Source organism: Oncorhynchus kisutch, unplaced genomic scaffold (genome assembly GCF_002021735.2).
Source record: "Oncorhynchus kisutch isolate 150728-3 unplaced genomic scaffold, Okis_V2 scaffold942, whole genome shotgun sequence".
Lineage (NCBI taxonomy): Eukaryota > Metazoa > Chordata > Actinopteri > Salmoniformes > Salmonidae > Oncorhynchus > Oncorhynchus kisutch.
This window is the reverse complement of record NW_022262887.1, coordinates 42,787-65,948: the sequence shown is the minus strand read 5'-3', so window position 1 is coordinate 65,948 and position 23,162 is coordinate 42,787. Positions and strand designations below refer to the sequence as shown.

The following is a 23,162-nucleotide window of genomic DNA, read 5'->3' as shown; positions in this document are numbered from 1 at the left end:
GATATTGATGATGACACGTATGCTGACAAGCCCAGAGAAATGGATGGTGTTGGTGTTACATTTCCAGGGTTCAATGCAAGTACAGACAGACGTAAAGACAGAAACACACACACTTCCTAGTTTCATAAGTAGAATGAACACATGGTCCGCATAAACCTGTCATTTATATGTGTTGATAACTGTAAAAACATACAAATTCAATCAGTTTGTGGTTAAATTGTTACATCACACCATGATGGTAAATGTTGAAATTGTAACCACAGCCTATCAGACAACAGGTGTGTGTTCCCTGGGCCTGATGAATGGTGGACCAGCTCACATAGCTCCAATACAACTCCAGTAATTAAACATGGACTACAGCATGATACACTATTGGTCCTTTAGGTTTGAAGCGACATGAACAGCGTTTACCATGAATGCAGTTCCTGCTAACATAGGGGGAAAATGCCTTTAAAAGGTGCATTGTCAGCTGTAAAGTTCTTCACACTATAACATGCCTTGCATTGAATCCCAGTCTGTAGTCCTTCACACACTCATACCCATATAGTGGTTGAATATGGCAGATTTGGACACTGATAAACGGCTAAATTGTAATGCTGTGGCTGTACAGTAACATGCTATACATGACGTCATAGATCAGGGTCTCCACTTCACAGTTCTGTGTGCGTTTAGACAGACAGCTGTTCTGAAATTGAGCACTGCGCACCACAAGAAGTTGACGACATCCCTCTCGCTAATTGGGAAACTTTGAAAATGTTTGGTTGTCTGAGTGAGGGAAATGCTGTAAATTAAAAGCACTCGATTTAAAATGGACAGTAATTGTGTGATGGCTGGGTTGTTTCCAGTTTGGAAAAAAAAGGTCAGATTGAACAAATAGAAACCAATGATGTATATAAACCCTGGATTGCTGATGCTTTGTATTGGCCAATGAGAGGCTTTGATATTGGCCACTCCCCAGTAGGAGCAGTCCTCCATAGGAATTGAATTCAACAGTATTTCAGCTAAATGTTTCAAAGACCAAATTACATGTATTTAGATATTACTTTGTTGTTGTGGGAACAGTAACATTAGTACTAACAAATATATTTTAAGGTACGTTTTTATACAGATGGGTTAGCTGAAAACGTCACTAAAACAATGTGTGTGCTTCCATGGGACAGAAGTCAGACTGTAGTCTTCCTAAAGAGCATGAAGAAAGCCCAATACTCACTGTTCCTATTGGACAATTGGGTAACTCAGAGATTCTAGAAAACATTTTATTTTTGGCACACTTGTCACCGGAGGAAAAAGACGACATTGTTATACACTTATATTACAGGGTTTATTCTCATATGTGCCAACTTAGACAAATGTACTTGAGCATGACATGTTGGCCCAGGTGCTATTTAAGAGTGTCTGGCCCAGGTGCTATTTAAGAGTGTCTGGCCCAGGTGCTATTTAAGAGTGTCTGGCCCAGGTGCTATTTAAGAGTGTCTGGCCCAGGTGCTATTTAAGAGTGTCTGGCCCAGGTGCTATTTAAGAGTGTCTGGCCCAGGTGCTATCTAAGAGTGTCTGGCCCAGGTGCTATCTAAGAGTGTCTGGCCCAGGTGCTATCTAAGAGTGTCTGGCCCAGGTGCTATTTAAGAGTGTCTGGCCCAGGTGCTATTGAAGAGTGTCTGGCCCAGGTGCTATTTAAGAGTGTCTGGCCCAGGTGCTATTTAAGAGTGTCTGGCCCAGGTGCTATTTAAGAGTTTCTGGCCCAGGTGCTATTTAAGAGTGTCTGGCCCAGGTGCTATTTAAGAGTGTCTGGCCCAGGTGCTATTTAAGAGTTTCTGGCCCAGGTGCTATTTAAGAGTGTCTGGCCCAGGTGCTATTTAAGAGTGTCTGGCCCAGGTGCTATTTAAGAGTTTCTGGCCCAGGTGCTATTTAAGAGTGTCTGGCCCAGGTGCTATTTAAGAGTTTCTGGCCCAGGTGCTATTTAAGAGTGTCTGGCCCAGGTGCTATTTAAGAGTGTCTGGCCCAGGTGCTATTTAAGAGTTTCTGGCCCAGGTGCTATTTAAGAGTGTCTGGCCCAGGTGCTATTTAAGAGTGTCTGGCCCAGGTGCTATCTAAGAGTGTCTGGCCCAGGTGCTATCTAAGAGTGTCTGGCCCAGGTGCTATCTAACAGTGTCTGGCTCAGGTGCTATCTAAGAGTGTCTGGCCCTGGTGCTATCTAAGAGTGTCTGGCCCAGGTGCTATCTAAGAGTGTCTGGCCCAGGTGCTATCTAAGAGTGTCTGGCCCAGGTGCTATCTAAGAGTGTCTGGCCCAGGTGCTATCTAAGAGTGTCTGGCCCAGGTACTATCTAAGAGTGTCTGGCCCAGGTGCTATCTAAGAGTGTCTGGCCCAGGTGCTATCTAAGAGTGTCTGGCCCAGGTGCTATCTAAGAGTGTCTGGCCCAGGTACTATCTAAGAGTGTCTGGCCCAGGTGCTATCTAAGAGTGTCTGGCCCAGGTGCTATCTAAGAGTGTCTGGCCCAGGTGCTATCTAAGAGTGTCTGGCCCAGTGCTCCAGTTGTGTTGAGAGAGGTGGAGGGTAAACACCCTCAGTTGGTGCTCCCTATTTGATAGAAAAACATTCCTTCATCAGATCTTCCCTGTTTTCATTTTGCTCCACTTATTGTTTTGCTTCTTGTCTTTCAAGTTTGGTGTCTTCAGTTTGGTGTCTTCAGTTTGGTGTCTTCCGTTTGGTGTCTTCAGTTTGGTGTCTTCAGTTTGGTATTACAGTATTGATACCGTAATAAATGCATTTCTGTGTCTTCCAAAATCTTTACAATGGAGTAGCATCAAAATGAATGTGCAGAGGCTTCAAAACAGCGCCCCCTGTCAGTTGTCAAGAGGTAATGCATATCTTTGTTAGAAACTAGTCTGAGGAAATGTATAGCAGTATAATAATTGACCACTAGATGGTGGACTTGGTACGTAATCTATGGACATGTTACCAGACCAGCAGGATGCAACGTTTAGGAACTGAAATATAGTATGTAGTAAAAAACATGCCTCTCTGACGTGTAGAATAAGAAATTAATTCCGCTTTATTGATATGATTTATAGCTGCAAGTTTGGCTTCTGAATGTGGCCAGAGGCTCTTTCACTTGTCTTCAGCTTGTCTCCTCCCCTACCTCTGCACTGATTGGCTTAACAGGTGAAAACAATATGGTGGAAGGAAGCTCATTAGATTGGCTTAGCTTTCACCTGGTCAGCTCTTTCAGATCAGTGAAGGAGTGGACAGATGTTTAGAAGACTGAGAAAGAGCCCAGGTGTATTGGGTTAGTGTTGTGTAGTGTAGTGTTGAATTAGCACAGGCTGTAGCTCCTCTAGGCTGGTCATACATGGTCACACGGAATGGATGTTTATTGGTGGAACCTTAAGTGTGGAGGACGGTTTGTAATGGCTGGTGCAGAATTAGTGGAATGGTATCAAATACATCAAACATATGGTTTCTATGGTTTCTATGTGTTTGATGCCATTCTATTTGCTCTGTTCTAAGCCATCATTACAAGCCGTCCTCCCCTCAGCAGCCTCCAATGATTTATAGGCTTTTAGATGAATCTCATGCATTCTGTCAATCACACACACACACACACACACACACACACACACACACACACACACACACACACACACACACACACACACACACACACACACACACACACAAAACCCTGCCTAAGGCTGTCTCTCTGATAACTGGAGGTCATTGCCACCTGTCCTACTGTAGTCAATGATTAGTCCCAGTTGTTAGTAATTAGTAACAAAACCAGACACTTTTTAGATAACTAATGGTTACGATCCAACCCTTCATTCTGGTTTTGTCACCACAAAAAGGAAGTTAACAAGTTATGAGTTTGAATGTAAACAGTAACATTCACAAGTGGCAGAGAGGTGTCTTGTCCTTCTAGATTCCATGTTAATATTAGATAAAGTATAAAACAGAGAGGTGTCTTGTCCTTCTAGATTCCATGTTAATATTAGATAAAGTATAAAACAGAGGTGTCTTGTCCTTCTAGATTCCATGTTAATATTAGATAAAGTATAAAACAGAGGTGTCTTGTCCTTCTAGATTCCATGTTAAGATTAGATAAAGTATAAAACAGAGGTGTCTTGTCCTTCTAGATTCCATGTTAAGATTAGATAAAGTATAAAACAGAGGTGTCTTGTCCTTCTAGATTCCATGTTAAGATTAGATAAAGTATAAAACAGAGGTGTCTTGTCCTTCTAGATTCCATGTTAATATTAGATAAAGTATAAAACAGAGGTGTCTTGTCCTTCTAGATTCCATGTTAAGATTAGATAAAGTATAAAACAGAGGTGTCTTGTCCTTCTAGATTCCATGTTAATATTAGATAAAGTATAAAACAGAGGGGTGTCTTGTCCTTCTAGATTCCATGTTAATATTAGATAAAGTATAAAACAGAGAGGTGTCTTGTCCTTCTAGATTCCATGTTAATATTAGATACAGTATAAAACAGAGAGGTGTCTTGTCCTTCTAGATTCCATGTTAATATTAGATAAAGTATAAAACAGAGGGGTGTCTTGTCCTTCTAGATTCCATGTTAGATAAAACAGAGTTGAGAACAATAATGTTATAGACAGGAAATATCTTTAATATCGGTTGAATGATTTATTGAATTAGCAGGAAGTACACAGTTTATGTTCAGAATAATAAAAGCCCAAGAAGCAAACATACCTGATAAACATATACAGTCATTTTAAAATGTCATTTAAAACTGTAAAACTTGATTGACAGCAGCTATTGAATGATATTATATCCTTATTGTTTGATATCTGATTGTGTGTCAGCTTGTGTAACGAACATGAGTTGGTCATGATTGGTTGCTCATGGTCACGTGATGAAGTAGCCCCTCCCGAGATTTCAAAATCAGTGTATCTTGAACCAAAAGAGAATTTCCTCTTTGTCTAATAAAGGTGTTGTTTTCTCCCGTGGGAGACTCTTGTTCAGGTCCTGTATGTTGGTGTGTCTGAATGTGTGCATGTGTTTCTCTCCGACCTGTAGTTCAGAGTACCATTCTATCAAATCACACCAGTCTTTCAGACCATCATTAACATACAGTAGAGAGTTCATTAATCAGCAGTGCAGAGAAAGTACCTAAGAGAAGCCTATTTCTCACAGATCCATTGTTCTGAAGAGGAACAATTAAAACTCCACCATTGTCCATGGCCTGATGACATGAGATGGATGAACGCACAGTTAATGCGTGTACTACCAATAGGATGTGCACTCCTCCAATACCTGTAGTAGAAACAACGCAGAATTAGACTGACCTCTCTCAGAACCCAGAGTATGAACAACACAGAGAAACAGTCCTAACAGTCCTTCCACTGTGGTCAGTGTTATTATAGAGCAGTAGTCTCTTACCTTGGGGTGGTCAGTGTTATTATAGATCAGTAGTCTCTTACCTTGGGGTGGTCAGTGTTATTATATAGCAGTAGTCTCTTACCTTGGGGTGGTCAGTGTTATTATAGAGCAGTAGTCTCTTACCTTGGGGTGGTCAGTGTTATTATATAGCAGTAGTCTCTTACCTTGGGGTGGTCAGTGTTATTATAGAGCAGGAGTCTCTTACCTTGGGGTGGTCAGTGTTATTATGGAGCAGTAGTCTCTTACCTTGGGGTGATCAGTGTTATTATAGATCAGTAGTGTCTTACCTTGGGGTGGTCAGTGGGGTTCCGTCCACCCATTTCCAGGTCCCCTCAGTAACAGAGTCAGTCAGACCAATCCAGGCAAAAGTGACTGATTCAAACCCATTGATGAATGTCTGTTGTTGAGGAACAGAAAAAGCATTGTTACTAACACATGATGGACTAATAAATAGAGTATCTCTCTCTGTCTCTCACCTGTTCCTCTTCACTGTTAATGATCACCAGATCTGCTCCTCTCTCCAGACAGTCCTGTCTACTCTCCTCCCAGGATTTCTCCTCAGTAGAGAGGTAGTAACAGCTGCAGCCAAACCTTCTCCATCCTTCAGGACAGGACCCAAGAAGTTTCACATTTACCATATTTGACACTTGACTGTTATGAAAAATAATGTATCAAAAAGACCATGACAGATAAAGCACTTCTAATCAACCCTTCCAATGTGCTGATTGAAATTTCACCTTGCAGCTTTAGGAAATAATTCAAATGGTCTGGTGATTTCCCACAGCAATGGTTTGTGTGAATTTCCTGTTTGCCTTTAGCTTTTACACTGAACAAGATGTAAATAAATGCAACATTTCAAAAATGTTACATAGTTACAGTTCATATAAGGAAATCAGTCCAATTAAATACATGAATTCTATGGATTTAATATGACTAGGAATACAGATATGCATCTGTTGGTCTCAAACACCTACATAAAAGGTAGGGGTGTGGATCAGAAAACCACCGTTTGTCTCATGCAGCGTGACAGATCTCCTTCACATAGAGTTGATCAACCTGATTTTGGCCTGTGGAATGTTGTCCCACTCCACTTCAATGGCTGTGTAAAGTTGCTGGATATCGTCGGGAACTGGAACACGCTGCTGTACACGTCAATCCAGAGCATCCTAAACATGCTCAATGGTTGATATGTCTGGTGAGTAGTCAGGCTATGGAAGAACTGTGAATTTTTCAGATTCCAGGAACTGTGTACAGATCCTTGCAGCATGCAAATTCGCTTCCCTGAGACGATTTCTGACAGTTTGCACCAAAATTCTTGTTGTGCAAACCCAGTTTCATCAGCTGTCCGGGTGGCAGGTGAAGGAGTCAGATGTGGAGGTCCTGAGCTGGCGTGGTTACACGTGGTCTGCGGTTGTGAGTCGGGTTGGACGTACTGACAAATTCTCTAAAACGATGTTGGAGGCGGCTTACGGTAGAGAAATGAACATTCAATTACCTGGCAACAGCTCTGATCGACATTCTTGTAGTCGCCATGCCAATTGCATGATCCCTCAACTTGAGACATCTGTATTGTGTTGTGGACAAGACTGCACAATTTAGTATGTCCTTTTATTGTCCCCAGCACAAGTTGCACCTGTGTAATTATGATGCTGTTTAATCAGCTTCTTGATATGCCACACCTGTCAGGTGGATGGATCATCTTGGCAAAGGAGAAATGCTCACTAACAGAGATTATAACAAATCTGAGCATTTGAGAGAAACTGGCTTTTTGTGTGTATGGAGCATTTCTGGTATCTTTTATTTCTGCTCATGAAACATGAGACCAACACTTTACATGTTGTGTTTATATTTTTGTTCACTTGTATCTGACATTTACATGTTAAAACCTGTTAAGGCTATGGCAGAATACTGCCCCCTTTGGAGGAATGCGTGCCCATAGTAAACTGACAAAAAATCTGTCAAGAATTGCTAATATATGCATATAATAAATATTATTGAATAGAAAACACTCTAAAGCTTCTAAAACCGTTAAAATTATGTCTCTATGTAAAGCAGAACTCACAGGGCAGCCATTCTTCCAAATTCTTTCTGTCAGCAGAAAAGTTGGCCCAACTTTGACGTCATCGCCCCCACCCTTCCCAACCAGCTACAGATCTGGGAACAGTTCCTACCTCTTCAGCGAGATGTCCTCTTTCAATGGGGCGCTTCATTGTGAAGATCGAGCGCTCCCTCACCCTTTGGCGGGAAGAAACCCTCGGGTCACGCAATAATACGTGCGCGCCTCGGTGTTTCGCTCTCTTCCGTTCCAAGATCCACCAAACGATATAGGCTTGTCCTTTCGGGCTAAGGATTTTTATGTATGTTTATAACATGTTTTAGCTCGATTCTGAACTTAGTTTGACCAGTTTAGTCGACATATAATATGTAATTTTGAAGTTTTGATGCGCAACCCATAGAATTTTGGGTGCATTTCAGCCGAAATTAGTCGCGTTTGATAACCCAAAGACACACATTTGAAAGGCAAACGCTGGTTTTGGTAAGTATGACTTCTTCCACGACTTCTGATCGAACAACGGCAAAGGTAAGGGAATATTTATGTGGTTATTATGTGTTTCTGTGGACTCCGAAATAGCGGAGCCATATTGCTAATCTATGAGCGCCGTCTCATATTATTGACAAGTGAACGAATTCTGTAACGTTAAAAATAAATGTAACACAGCTGTTTTATTAAGAAGAAGTGTATCTTTCTAACTATATGTAGAACATGTATATTTAGTCAACGTTTATGATGTGTATTTCTGTTATCTGGCAGAGTTATCATAATTTCTCCGGACATTCTAGTAGCATTTTTTGAACATGACGTTGAATGTAAACAGTGATTTATGGATATAAATGGCATATTATTGAAAAAAAACATAAATGTACTGTATAACATGTCCTATTCCTGTCATCTGATGAAGATTTTCAAAAGGTTAGTGAATTATTTTTCTTTTAATCCTGCTTTTGTGATTGCATCTATTGTTCTACAAATATGGCTATGTAAATTAGCCTATCTTTTGGTGGTGGTTTGACATAAATATGTGCTATGTTTTCGCCGTAAAACATTTTAGAAATCTGACTTGCTGGCTAGATGAACAAGGTGTTTATCTTTCATTTGAGCTATTGGACTTGTTCATGTGTGGAGGTTAAATATTTTTAAGAATATTTTTGCGTTCTGTGCGCCACTGTGTCAGTTGAGCAGGGAGGATGGTACCCCTAGAGGTACGTGGTGGTGTGATGTAGTTTTAAACTTTTACAACTGTTATTTATTCACACATTGAATAAGTAAGTAGCTTTGCATGAGCCTTGTCTTATGAGAGGTTAGAACAGCTCATATGATCTATGCTCCTGTTTCTGTAGAGGCAGCTTGATGAGAGAGCTTGTGAGAGGTCAGAACAGCTCATATGATCTATGCTCCTGTTTCTGTAGAGGCAGCTTGATGTACAAGTAACAATTTCCAATGTATCTGACATCTCTAGTCTCTTCTAGAATTACTAATTATAAAACTGGGTCAATGTATTACATTACACTTCAGATCCCCACAGATTCTACACAGATCAGAACATGCCCCTTCAGTGGTGATGCACCTTACATGTGGAACAATGTACAAAAAACTATTAGAATGGATGTTTGCTGCTCCCTGCACAATGAAAAAAATAGATTTCTGATCTTTTAAATGTTAATTGTGATTGTTTTCTTAAGGCATCTTGTCTGTGTAGTTGTGCACGTGTGTTTATTTCGTTGTATTGAAAACAGGGCTCTACTGCAAATGACTTTCCTTACCTGTGATATTACAGTTCAGCCTTTCCCTCTCCTTCTGTAGCTGGTCACGCTCCATAGTTCTATTCTCCACACTCTTCTTCAACTTGTTCATTTCAGTGGTTGTGGTATTTAGATGATTCTGTAACTGGTCTCTCTCTATGGTCCTGTTATTTAGACTATTCTGCAACTGGTCTCTCTCCCGAGTTATTGTGGTGAGAGTATTCCGCAACTGGTCTCTGTCCTTAGTTTTGGTATTAAGACTATTCTGTAACTGGTCTCTCTCTTTAGTCCTTGAGTTAAGATTCTTTTTTAATTGATCCCTTTCAGCAGTCATGACTTTAAGACTATTTTGTTGCTTGTCCCTGTCTTTGGTCCTTGTGGTGAGACTATTTTGTAGCTGGTCTCTCTCTTTGGTCCTGGTATTTAGGCTATTCTGTAGCTGATCTCTCTCTGTGGTCCTGGTATTTAGGCTATTCTGTAGCTGGTCTCTCTCTGTGGTCCTGGTATTTAGGCTACTCTGTAGCTGGTCTCTCTCTGTGGTCCTGGTATTTAGGCTACTCTGTAGCTGGTCTCTCTCTGTGGTCCTGGTATTTAGGCTACTCTGTAGCTGGTCTCTCTCTGTGGTCCTGGTATTTAGGCTACTCTGTAGCTGGTTTCTCTCCTTTGTTTTTGTATTAAGACTATTCTGCAGTTGATCTCTTTCCTGTGTTCGTGTGGTGAGAGTATTCTGCAACTGGTCTTTCTCCTTAGTTTTGGTTGCGAGACTATTCTGTAGCTGGTCTCTCTTTTTAGTCAGGGTGTTGTAACTGGTCTGTAGCTCGTCTCTCTCTTCAGTCAGGTTGTTGTAACTGCTCTGTAGCTGGTCTCTCTCTTTAGTCAGGGTGTTGTAACCTGTCTGTAGCTGGCCTCTCTCTCCAGTCAGGTTGTTGTAACTGCTCTGTAGTTTGTCTCTCTCTTTAGTCAGGGTGTTGGAACTGGTCTGTAGCTGGTCTCTCTCTTTAGTCAGGGTGTTGTAACTGGTGTGTAGCTGGTCTCTCTCTTCAGTCAGGTTGCTGTAACTGCTCTGTAGCTGGTCTCTCTCTTTAGTCAGGGTGTTGTAACTGGTCTGTAGTTGGTCTCTCTCTTCAGTCAGGTTGTTGTAACGGCTCTGTAGCTGGTCTCTCTCTTTAGTCAGGGTGTTGTAACCTGTCTGTAGCTGGTCTCTCTCTTTAGTCAGGGTGTTGTAACTGGTCTGTAGCTGGTCTCTCTCTTCGGTCAGGTTGTTGTAACTGCTCTGTAGTTGGTCTCTCTCTTTAGTCAGGGTGTTGTAACTGGTCTGTAGCTGGTCTCTCTCTTCAGTAAGGTTGTTGTAACTGCTCTGTAGCTGGTCTCTCTCTTTAGTCAGGGTGTTGTAACCTGTCTGTAGCTGGTCTCTCTCTTTAGTCAGGGTGTTGTAACTGGTCTGTAGCTGGCCTCTCTCTTCAGTCAGGTTGTTGTAACTGCTCTGTAGTTGGTCTCTCTCTTTAGTCAGGGTGTTGGAACTGGTCTGTAGCTGGTCTCTCTCTTTAGTCAGGGTGTTGTAACTGGTGTGTAGCTGGTCTCTCTCTTCAGTCAGGTTGCTGTAACTGCTCTGTAGCTGGTCTCTCTCTTTAGTCAGGGTGTTGTAACTGGTCTGTAGTTGGTCTCTCTCTTCAGTCAGGTTGTTGTAACGGCTCTGTAGCTGGTCTCTCTCTTTAGTCAGGGTGTTGTAACCTGTCTGTAGCTGGTCTCTCTCTTTAGTCAGGGTGTTGTAACTGGTCTGTAGCTGGTCTCTCTCTTCAGTCAGGTTGTTGTAACTGCTCTGTAGTTGGTCTCTCTCTTTAGTCAGGGTGTTGTAACTGGTCTGTAGCTGGTCTCTCTCTTCAGTCAGGTTGTTGTAACTGCTCTGTAGCTGGTCTCTCTCTTTAGTCAGGGTGTTGTAACCTGTCTGTAGCTGTTGTCCCTCTTTAGTCAAGTTATTATAACTGGTTGGTTGCTGATCTCCTTCTTTAGTCAGAAGGCTGTAACTGGTCTGTTGGTCTCTCTCTGTTGAGTAGTGATGATCGATGACGCCATCTTTAAAATGGAAAATTATATACATATGTTTAACTATTACACCACTGAAGGTTACAAATATTTATGTCAAAACATTTTAAACTTACAGTAGACAAACAGGCCTATGATCCCAGCCAATAGGAGAACACACAGCAGCCCGAGACACACTGCAGCAATTCCAGAGGGTCTCTTCCACCAATGAAAATTAGCTGAATCACAGGGATGTATCATGTAAGATCTTTGCACTCTCTCTGGTAACATAAAAATACTCATATCATCCAGGATTTGAAGGTACAAAGGCTGTGTGCTTGTACTTGAATTGATACCTGCAAATGTAACACTGGGCTTGTTGGGAGACGTGTCATCATCAATATCCATGGTCTGCATTGTTGGATTCTCCACCTGTGTTTGTATAGATTGTCTCTTACATTTCTAGAAGTGAAATGCTATATTTTCCTCTGTTACTTCAGCTCTAGTATAGGTTTGTATCTGTGTCTTATGTTTTGTCAAATACTTGAAAAAGTCTTGACTTAGCTTCCCCGGTATAAAGGAAACAATAGGATAGTCCCAATCTCTACCCAACCAGTGACACATACACGTTGGTAGAACTCAAACAAGCACACTTCAGTATTTGACATACAGTGCATTCGGAAAGTATTCAGACCCCTTGACTTTTTCCACACTTTGTTACGTTACAGCCTTATCATATAATGCTTTTTATCAAAATAAAAAAATCCTCATCGATCTACATAAAATAGCCCATAATGACAAGTATAAACATGTCTTAGATTTTTATGCAAATGTATTAAAACTAAAAACAGAAATAGATTATTTACATAAGTATTCAGACCATTTGCTATGAGACTCGAAATTGAGCTCAGGTGCATCCTGTCTCCATTGATCATCTTGAGATGTTCTACAACTTGATTGGGAGTCCACCTGTGGTAAATATAATTTTTTTGACATTATTTGGAAAGGCACACACCTGTCTACGTAAGGTCCCACAGTTGACGTTGCATGTCAGAGCAAAAACCAAGCCATGAGGTCAAAGGAATTGTCCGTAGAGCTCCGAGATAGGATTGTGTCGAGGCACAGATCTGGGGAAGGGTACTAAAAAATTAAGGTCCCCAAGAACAGTGGCCTCCATCATTCTAAAACGGAAGTAGTTTGGACCCACAAAGACTCTTCCTAGAGCTGGTTGCCCAGCCAAACTGAGCAATCAGGGGAGAAGGCCCTTGGTTAGGGAGGTGACCAAGAACCCGATGGTCAGTCTGACAGAGCTCCAGTTCCTCTGTGGAGATGGGAGAACCTTCCAGAAGAATAACCATCTCTGCAGCACTCCACAAATCAGGCCTTTATGGTAGAGTGTCCAGACAGATGGTAGTAAAAGGCACATAACAGCCCGCTTGGAGTTTGCCAAGAGGCACTTTAAGGACTCTCAGACCATGAGAAACAAGATGCTCTGGTCTAAAGAAAGCAAGATTGAACACTTTGGCCTGAATGCCAAGTGTCACATTGGAAGGAAACCTGGCACCATCCCTACGGTGAAGCATGGTGGTGGCAGCGTCATACTATGGGGATGTTTTTCAGCGGCAGGTACTGGGAGATCAGTCAGGATCGAGGGAAAGATGAACTGAGCAAAGTACAGAGCGCTGAGGACCTCAGACTTGGGCGAAGGTTCACCTTCCAACAGGACAATGACCCTAAGCACACAGCCAAGACAATTTAGGAGTGGCTTTGGGACAAGTCTCTGAATGTCCTTGAGTGGCCCAGCCAGAGCACAGCGTTGAACCCGATTGAACATCTCTGGCGAGACCTGAAAATAGCCGTGCAGCGACTCTCCCATCCAACCTGACAGAGCTTGAGAGGATCTGCAGAGGAGAATGGGAGAAACTCCCCAAATACAGGTGTGCCAAGCTTGTAGCGTCATACCCAATAAGACTTAAGGCTGTAATCGCTGCCATAGGTGCTTCAACAAAGTACTGAGTAAAATACTTATGTAAATGTATTATTTCAGTTTAACTTTTTCATTATGGGGTTTTGTGTGTAGATTGATGAGAGGATTTTTTTTTAAATACATTTCAGAATAAGGCTGTAATGTAACAAAATGTGGAAAAAGTCAAGGGGTCTGAATACTTTCCGAATGTATTGTAGATATGTACTTTGTCCTGTTTACTGTTCACCTGCTTAGTCTCCCAGAGACACTAACATATTACATAAGAATAAGACAATAAACACACCTCATAAAATGATCATATCTGGTGAAATAGAGAAATACAATCTTACCACAGTCTTTGAGAGTTGAAAACGGATGCATACAAATATGTTAAATGAATGAGCATCAAAGTAAGATTGGAATAATATGTCCACGTTGTTTATAGTCTGAGAGACCCCACCTTTTGTGTCAACGTCAGCATATCCTTTAAATTTGGTCAAACAATTATGAACTAATATACCACTGGAATGGTAGGTTCAGATATAAGGTAACATGTGGTTAACAGGCAGTAAGTGAAGCTCATGTCAAACTGAAAGTTCAAGCTACAGAATGCTGCATGGAAGTGTTTCATATCCCCTCTCTGTCAAGCACATGAGCTATAGGGGTCAAAGGTAAACTTTAGGTTAAAAGTAATGGTTGAATGTTCAGTTACTCCAGAATTCTAAAGCTTAGAAAATGTGGAAGGCTGAATGTGTCTATCTTATTTAAATCCCTGTCAACTGCCATTTTATAACAATGTTCAGTGTTCAAACTGGGTTCTGAACTTTCTAATCCTGTTCCTGTCCTGACCTACTTGCAGGATCCATAGCAGACCTATTGTAACTACTTGTTGAACCCTGTTCATGAGGAGGGTGCTAGAATGGTTTAAGCCAACAACAGATTCACCAAACTGTCCGTGACAAGCCTAGCTCGTAACATATTAATCACTCTGGAGGCAACATTAGTTATCCCCCCACACCCTTCTATTTAATGCATTTGGCATCCTGCAGTCAGCTGGCATATTATAGAGTACCTAGCAGGCCTGTAGTAGGATCCCTAGCAGGCCTATTATAGAGTACCTAGCAGGTCTATAGTAGGATCCTAGCAGGTCTATAGTAGGATACCTAGCAGGTCTATAGTAGGATACCTAGCAGGCCTATAGTAGGATCCCTAGCAGGCCTATAGTAGGATACCTAGCAGGCCTATAGTAGGATCCCTAGCAGGTCTATAGTAGGATACCTAGCAGGTCTATTGTAGGATCCCTAGCAGGCCTATTATAGAGTACCTAGCTGGTCTATTGTAGGATCCCTAGCTGGTCTATAGTAGGATCCCTAGCTGGTCTATTGTAGGATCCCTAGCTGGTCTATTGTAGGATCCCTAGCTGGTCTATTGTAGGATCCCTAGCTGACCTATTGTAGGATCCCTAGCAGACCTATTTTAGGATCCCTAGCTGGTCTATTGTAGGATCCTTAGTTGGTCTATAGTAGGATCCCTAGCTGGTCTATAGTAGGATCCCTAGCTGGTCTATTGTAGGATCCCTAGCTGACCTATTGTAGGATCCCTAGCTGGTCTATTGTAGGATCCCTAGCTGGTCTATAGTAGGATCCCTAGCTGGTCTATTGTAGGATCCCTAGCTGGTCTATAGTAGGATCCCTAGCTGGTCAATTGTAGGATCCCTAGCTGGTCTATTGTAGGATCCCTAGCTGGTCTATTGTAGGATCCCTAGCTGGTCTATTGTAGGATCCCTAGCTGGTCTATAGTAGGATCCCTAGCTGGTCTATTGTAGGATCCCTAGCTGGTCTATTGTAGGATCCCTAGCTGGTCTATTGTAGGATCCCTAGCTGGTCTATTGTAGGATCCCTAGCTGGTCTATTGTAGGATCCCTAGCTGGTCTATAGTAGGATCCCTAGCTGGTCTATTGTAGGATCCCTAGCTGGTCTATTGTAGGATCCCTAGCTGGTCTATTGTAGGATCCCTAGCTGGTCTATTGTAGGATCCCTAGCTGGTCTATTGTAGGATCCCTAGCTGGTCTATTGTAGGATCCCTAGCTGGTCTATTGTAGGATCCCTAGCTGGTCTATAGTAGGTTCTGGCCTTTCTAGAGAATTTTTCCTAGCCACTGTGCTTCTACACCTGCATTGCTTGCTGTTTGAGGTTTAAGGCTGGGTTTCTGTACAGCACTTTGTGATCTCAGCTGATGTAAGAAGAGCTTTATAAATACATTAGATTGATAACACAATAGTAGTGATGGAGCATGATTAAGACAGGCCAAACAATAATGAACTGATGTACCACTGTCTGATAGGTTCAGATACATCATGTGACAACAACTGAATGTGTGGTTGGTTGGAAACGGGAAGGATATGTAACTAAAGTTCAGTCAAGCTCAAGTCCAACTGAAAGTTAAATTTGCAGGCTGCTGGGTTTCACAACCCCCTCTCTCAAGCACAAATCCTGGGGTTATGAATGGTTGAAAATTCTGCTACTCCAAAATTCCCTAACATTAGAAAACTTGAAAGATTCAATACCAAAATGTGTCTATACCGTACTTTCAAATAAATATTTTGTGAAATAATGTGGTCTGTGTGAATGACAGTGCAGGCAAAAAAGGATAAACAGATCCTAGATCAGCACTCCTACACTGACATGTTTGATAAATATGGGTCCTGACTTGAGTCTGCTGATGCAGCACTTTCTTTAGGTTTTACATGTCTAAATATTCTACAGAAATTACAGAGGAAAGTGAAAGATGAAAATATGAAAGTTTGGTGTGAGAAAAGGAGAAGTGGAGGAGCTGTGTCAGAGTAATAAGAAGGAATCCACCTAACACTCCACGGTGGTACCATGTGACTTCTTAAAGTCCTATACAGTTTCTTGTAAACCACATGATCTTGGTTGACCTACAGCAGCCCCTACAAGGCCTTTACAACAGGCTAGCTACCCAGTTAACAACAAGCACTCAGCAGGCAGGTGGCTCTACAACAGGCTAGCTACCCAGTTAACAACAAGCACTCAGCAGGCAGGTGGCTCTACAACAGGCTAGCTACCTAGTTAACAACAAGCACTAAGGAGGCAGGTGGCTCTACAACAGGCTAGCTACCCAGTTAACAACAAGCACTAAGGAGGCAGGTGGCTTTACAACAGGCTAGCTACCCAGTTAACAACAAGCACTAAGGAGGCAGGTGGCTTTACAACAGGCTAGCTACCCAGTTAACAACAAGCACTCAGCAGGCAGGTGGCTCTACAACAGGCTAGCTACCCAGTTAACAACAAGCACTCAGCAGGCAGGTGGCTCTACAACAGGCTAGCTACCCAGTTAACAACAAGCACTCAGCAGGCAGGTGGCTCTACAACAGGCTAGCTACCCAGTTAACAACAAGCACTCAGCAGGCAGGTGGCTCTACAACAGGCTAGCTACCCAGTTAGCAGCAAGCACTCAGCAGGCAGGTGGCTCTCCAACAGGCTAGCTACCCAGTTAGCAGCAAGCACTCAGCAGGCAGGTGGCTCTTCAACAGGCTAGCTACCCAGTTAACAACAAGCACTCAGCAGGCAGGTGGCTCTCCAACAGGCTAGCTACCCAGTTAACAACAAGCACTCAGCAGGCAGGTGGCTCTACAACAGGCTAGCTACCCAGTTAGCAACAAGCACTCAGCAGGCAGGTGGCTCTTCAACAGGCTAGCTACCCAGTTAGCAACAAGCACTCAGCAGGCAGGTGGCTCTTCAACAGGCTAGCTACCCAGTTAACAACAAGCACTCAGCAGGCAGGTGGCTCTTCAACAGGCTAGCTACCCAGTTAACAACAAGCACTCAGCAGGCAGGTGGCTCTACAACAGGCTAGCTACCCAGTTAACAACAAGCACTCAGCAGGCAGGTGGCTCTAAACAGGCTAGCTACCCAGTTAACAACAAGCACTCAGCAGGCAGGTGGCTCTACAACAGGCTAGCTACCCAGTTAACAACAAGCACTCAGCAGGCAGGTGGCTCTACAACAGGCTAGCTACCCAGTTAACAACAAGCACTCAGCAGGCAGGTGGCTCTACAACAGGCTAGCAACCCAGTTAACAACAAGCACTCAGCAGGCAGGTGGCTCTACAACAGGCTAGCTACCTAGTTAACAACAAGCACTAAGGAGGCAGGTGGCTCTACAACAGGCTAGCTACCCAGTTAACAACAAGCACTAAGGAGGCAGGTGGCTCTACAACAGGCTATCTACCAAGTTAGCAACAAGCACTCAGCAGGCAGGTGCCAGCTAGTGATCATACTATAGGCCAGCTAGTGACCCTACAATAGGCCAGCTAGTGACCCTACAATAGGCCAGCTAGGATCCTACAATAGGCCACCTAGTGATCCTACAATAGGCCAGCTAGTGATCCTACAATAGGCCAGCTAGTGACCCTACAATAGGCCAGCTAGTGACCCTACAATAGACCATCTTGGGACCCTACTATAGACCAGCTAGTGACCCTACAATAGGCCAGCTAGTGATCCTACAATAGGCCAGCTAGGGATCCTACAATAGGCCAGCTAGTGATCCTACAATAGGCCAGATAGTGATCCTACTATAGACCAGCTAGTGATCCTACTATAGACCAGCTAGTGATCCTACAATAGGCCAGCTAGTGATCCTACTATAGACCAGCTAGTGATCCTACAATAGGCCAGCTAGTGACCCTACAATAGGCCAGCTAGTGACCCTACAATAGACCATCTTGGGACCCTACTATAGACCAGCTAGTGACCCTACAATAGGCCAGCTAGTGATCCTACAATAGGCCAGCTAGGGATCCTACAATAGGCCAGCTAGTGATCCTACAATAGGCCAGCTAGTGATCCTACAATAGGCCAGCTAGTGATCCTACTATAGACCAGCTAGTGATCCTACTATAGACCAGCTAGTGATCCTACAATAGACCAGCTAGTGACCCTACAATAGGCCAGCTAGTGACCCTACAATAGGCCAGCTAGTGACCCTACAATAGGCCAGCTAGTGACCCTACAATAGGCCAGCTAGTGACCCTACAATAGGCCAGCTAGTGACCCTACAATAGGCCAGCTAGTGATCCTACAATAGGCCAGCTAGTGATCCTACTATAGACCAGCTAGTGATCCTACTATAGACCAGCTAGTGATCCTACTATAGACCAGCTAGTGACCCTACAATAGGCCAGCTAGTGACCCTACAATAGGCCAGCTAGTGACCCTACAATAGGCCAGCTAGTGACCCTACAATAGGCCAGCTAGTGACCCTACAATAGGCCAGCTAGTGATCCTACAACGTTGGGATTAAAGATGTATGCATGTATGCTGTACTGTACTAATAATATAGTAACACCAGTGTTTCACTTCTAAATGGTGTCAGTTATAAGTTAACAACGCAGTGTGAAAAAAAGGTCAGATTGAACAGATAGAAACCAATGATGTATATAAACCCTGGATTGCTGATGCTTTGTATTGGCCAATGAGAGGCTTTGAAGCCACCGGTCGGCCATATTGACACTCCCCGTCCTCCATAGGAATGAATTTAAATCTACATTATTTCAATAATGTATTTAAGTGTTTTTGTTGTAGTGGGGACAGTAACATTAGTACCTTACCTAATATATTTTAAGGAATATGTTTTTATATATTTTTGAAATATAATGTTTATGTTCAGGTCACTTAATATAATTTTTAAGTACTAATTAGAGATTCTGTAGTAGAATTTACTTGTCAAAAACAAATGTAGATGTTAATAAATGGTCTGTGCTCTCTGGGAACCTTGGGACCTCCCTAACCCATTGAGATGGAAACGTAAAAATGGTACGAATTAGGTAAGGGTTATGGTTAGGGTAAGGGTAAGGGTAGGGGTTAGGGTTTCAATGGAGGAGTAGTACCAACATGACTGTGCCGTCGCTTCAAAACAGTGCTCCCTGTTAGTCATCTTGTGTTATTACACATCATTGATGGAAACTCGTCTTTATAAGGAAGGTTATAGCAGTACAATAATTGACCAGTAGATGGTGGTCTTGGTCCGTCATCTGTGGACATGTGACCAGACCAAGGGGCCTGTTCAGCAGGATGCAACGTTTAGAAACGTTCAGACAGAAATATGCTGTGTAGAAAAAACTTGCCAATCGGATGTGTAGAATAAGGAATCAAGTCTGCTTAATTCATGGCATTTCTGCAACGTTCAACAACGTTTGGCTATAAACGTGGCCAGAGGCTATTTCTCAATTGTCTCCTCTTCATCTGCACTGATTGGCTTCACAGTTGAAAAAAATAACGGTGAAAGGAAGCTTAGACTGGATTAGCTTTCACCTGGTCACTTCTTTCAGATCAGTGCAGGAGAGGACAGAGTTTTAGGTGACTGAGAGACAGCCCAAGTGTACGGGGTTTGTGTTGTGTTATTACTCCGCTAGACTGGAACTGAAGTCTGCACAGGATGTAGAGCTCCTGGGCCAGATGTGGTGAGCATGGTTATCATGCATGGTCACTGAGCAGTCACACAGAATGGATGTATAGGCTTTTACATGTATCACACATACATCTCATGCATTCTCTGTCACACACACACACACAAACGCCATGCCTAAGGCTGTCTCTCTGCAAACATGCTCTAACATACAGGACAACACAACCACAGGATACGATTGTGTGTTTGTGTGTCAGTTGGGTTCAGTGTACAGTATGTTTCTATATCCACACCACAGTATAGTCTTGAAACACAGATGTCAACATCTAAATACCCACAATCACCACTGACCTGGGATCAAGTCCTCCCTGTCCACATGACCTTATTCATTATGATCAAAAAGCATACACTGATCCTAGATCAGCACTCCTACACTGACACGTTTGATAAACATGGGTCCTGACTTGAGTCTGCTGATGCAGCACTTTCTTTAGGTTTTACATACGTCTAAATATTCTACAGAGACTAGAGAGATGATGAAATGGCGCTCTATTCCCTACAAAGTGCCCTTCTTTTGACCAGGGCAAGTGCACTCCCAGCAAACCAGGGACATTCCCACAACATTAGCCAAGATTCCAATTTAAGTTTTAGTTAGTGTTTTCTCTAACATTAGAACATTTGTCAAATGAAATATCCTTGGAATGTTCTGATGTTCACTAAGATGTTGTGCACAGCATCTGTAACAACCACCACAGAAACATTCCCCAAACGTTCTCATTAGGTTTCCCAGTAATGTAGTCAAACAATGTACCAGTAATGTTTTCCCAGCAAACCAAAATTGGTTGTGTGAAAGTTCCCAGAACGTTCGTTAGGTTGCGGCTGTCCAGCTGTACTGTTTTTCTAAGTCTTTGTTTTTGAAAGAAACATGGTAAAATATATGAACCTGTAAACTTTAGATGTGCAGCCAGATCATTAACACTCTGATCCACCAGTGGAAAGCAGGGGCCTTGCCAGGGTTTTCCAGTTTAATATGGTCAATCAGGACTCGGAACACAATGTGTGTCACGGTTGGCTGAAGGACTGGACCAAGGTGCAGCATGGTAAGCGTACATTCTCTCTTTATTTAAAATGACACCGACAAAACAAAGAACAAAACCGTGACGCTTTGGGCTATGTGCCCTGAACAAAGACAAAGTTAACTTCCCACAAAACAGGTGGGGGAAAAGGGTACCTAAGTATGGTTCTCAATCAGAGACGACGAGAGACAGCTGCCTCTGATTGAGAACCACACCCGGCCAAACACATAGAAATAGAAAGTCATATAACATAGACTGCCCACCCAAATCACACCCTAACCAAACCAAAATAGAGACATAAAACGCTCTCTACCGTCAGAGCGTGACAATTAGTCATTAAAATGTGCTGTGTACTTGTCACAGTTATGATGTAGTGCTATTGTGTTTTTCCTTTGCTGTTTTACTTGAAAACAATCAGTCAAGTACTTAATGATTTGATATTGAGATAAAAACGGCTACATTGGTCCTTTAAATCAAGAAAATTATTGATTGATCCTGAATGTGGGAATGGGGTGGCAGGGTAGCCTAGTGTTTAGAGCATTGGACTAGTAACCGGAAGGTTGCAAGTTCAAACCCCCGAGCTGACAAGGTACAAATCTGTCGTTCTGCCCCTGAACAGGCAGTTAACCCACTGTTCCTAGGCCGTCATTGAAAATAAGAATTTGTCCTTAACTGACTTGCCTAAATAAGATAACATGTATTTTTGTATATGTATCATGGTGTTTCAGAATGGGTATTGAATGCATTTCTCTGTTTTGATTGAAATTGAGAAATTGTCAACATTTCAGATTTTAGTTTGAAGGTTCTGAGCCTGTATTTAAGAAGCGCAGTAATACACTGAAATACAAGCTATTTAAAGGAAGCTCAACTACAATCACATTTCATAAGACATTCAACACGTGTGATGAAGAAAGAAAATCATAAAACACAGTGTTACCAGAACACAGCTGATGAAGAGGATGGGAACATTTAATACAGTGTTACCAGAACACAGCTGATGAAGAGGATGGGAACATTTAATACAGTGTTACCAGAACACAGCTGATGAAGAGGATGGGAACATTTAATACAGTGTTACCAGAACACAGCTCATGAAGAGGAGGCGAACATTTAATACAGTGTTACCAGAACACAGCTAATGAAGAGGATGCGAACATTTAATACAGTGTTACCAGAACACAGCTCATGAAGAGGATAGGAACATTTAATACAGTGTTACCAGAACACAGCTGATGAAGAGGATGGGAACATGTAATATAGTGTTACCAGAACACAGCTGATGAAGACGATGGGAACATTTAATACAGTGTTACCAGAACACAGCTGATGAAGAGGATGGGAACATGTAATACAGTGTTACCAGAACACAGCTGATGAAGAGGATGGGAACATTTAATACAGTGTTACCAGAACACAGCTGATGAAGAGGATGGGAACATGTAATACAGTGTTACCAGAACACAGCTGATGAAGAGGATGGGAACATTTAATACAGTGTTACCAGTACACAGCTAATGAAGAGGATGGGAACATTTAATACAGTGTTACCAGTACACAGCTGATGAAGAGGATGGGAACATGTAATATAGTGTTACCAGAACACAGCTGATGAAGAGGATGGGAATGTTTGATCAATTCAGAAATTGTGTTCTGTTTCCTGATTGACATAATTACGCTGAAGAAACCTATAGTCCAATAGCTGTTGTCCCCTGGTGGTACAGATGAAGACACCTATAGTCCAATAGCTGTTGTCCCCTGGTGGTACAGATGAAGACACCTATAGTCCAATAGCTGTTGTCCCCTGGTGATACAGATGAAGACACCTATAGTCCAATAGCTGTTGTCCCCTGGTGGTACAGATGAAGAAACCTATAGTCCAATAGCTGTTGTCCCCTGGTGGTACAGATGAAGAAACCTATAGTCCAATAGCTGTTTTCCCCTGGTGGTACAGATGAAGAAACCTATAGTCCCCTGGTGGTACAGATGAAGACACCTATAGTCCAATAGCTGTTGTCCCCTGGTGGTACAGATGAAGAAACCTATAGTCCAATAGCTGTTGTCCCCTGGTGGTACAGATGAAGACACCTATAGTACAATAGCTGTTGTCCCCTGGTGGTACAGATGAAGACACCTATAGTACAATAGCTGTTGTCCCCTAGTGGTACAGATGAAGACACCTATAGTCCAATAGCTGTTGTCCCCTGGTGGTACAGATGAAGACACCTATAGTCTAATAGCTGTTGTCCCCTGGTGGTACAGATGAAGAAACCTATAGTCCAATAGCTGTTGTCCCCTGGTGGTACAGATGAAGACACCTATAGTCCAATAGCTGTTGTCCCCTGGTGGTACAGATGAAGACACCTATAGTCCAATAGCTGTTGTCCCCTGGTGGTACAGATGAAGACACCTATAGTCCAATAGCTGTTGTCCCCTGGTGGTACAGATGAAGAAACCTATAGTCCAATAGCTGTTGT

General features: G+C 42.6%; 1 protein-coding gene across 1 annotated transcript; it reads right to left on the bottom strand.

The window, feature by feature from the left end:
* Positions 1-4,615: 4,615 nt before the first annotated feature.
* Positions 4,616-13,699, bottom strand: LOC116363553 (centrosomal protein of 135 kDa). Its single transcript, XM_031817144.1, has 7 exons — positions 13,535-13,699; positions 11,575-11,650; positions 11,356-11,457; positions 9,218-11,269; positions 5,872-5,996; positions 5,683-5,792; positions 4,616-5,269 (listed from the first exon to the last, which is right to left on the bottom strand). The coding sequence occupies exons 2-7, from the start codon at positions 11,633-11,635 to the stop codon at positions 5,137-5,139; spliced, it is 2,583 nt and encodes an 860-aa protein (XP_031673004.1). The 5' UTR covers positions 11,636-11,650; positions 13,535-13,699; the 3' UTR covers positions 4,616-5,136.
* Between the last annotated feature and the right edge of the window lie 9,463 nt (positions 13,700-23,162).

What these genes read in the sequence shown, in the direction of transcription:
- LOC116363553 (XM_031817144.1), bottom strand. Translation starts at nt 11,635, where the DNA reads ATGCAGACCATGGATATTGATGATGACACGTCTCCCAACAAGCCCAGT. An exon ending in GCTGAACTGTAATATCACAG is followed by an intron (nt 5,997 to 9,217) that starts GTAAGGAAAGTC and finishes CCTGTCCTGAAG; the next exon opens with GATGGAGAAGGTTTGGCTGC. An exon ending in ACCCCACTGACCACCCCAAG is followed by an intron (nt 5,270 to 5,682) that starts GTAAGACACTAC and finishes TTTCTACTACAG; the next exon opens with GTATTGGAGGAGTGCACATC.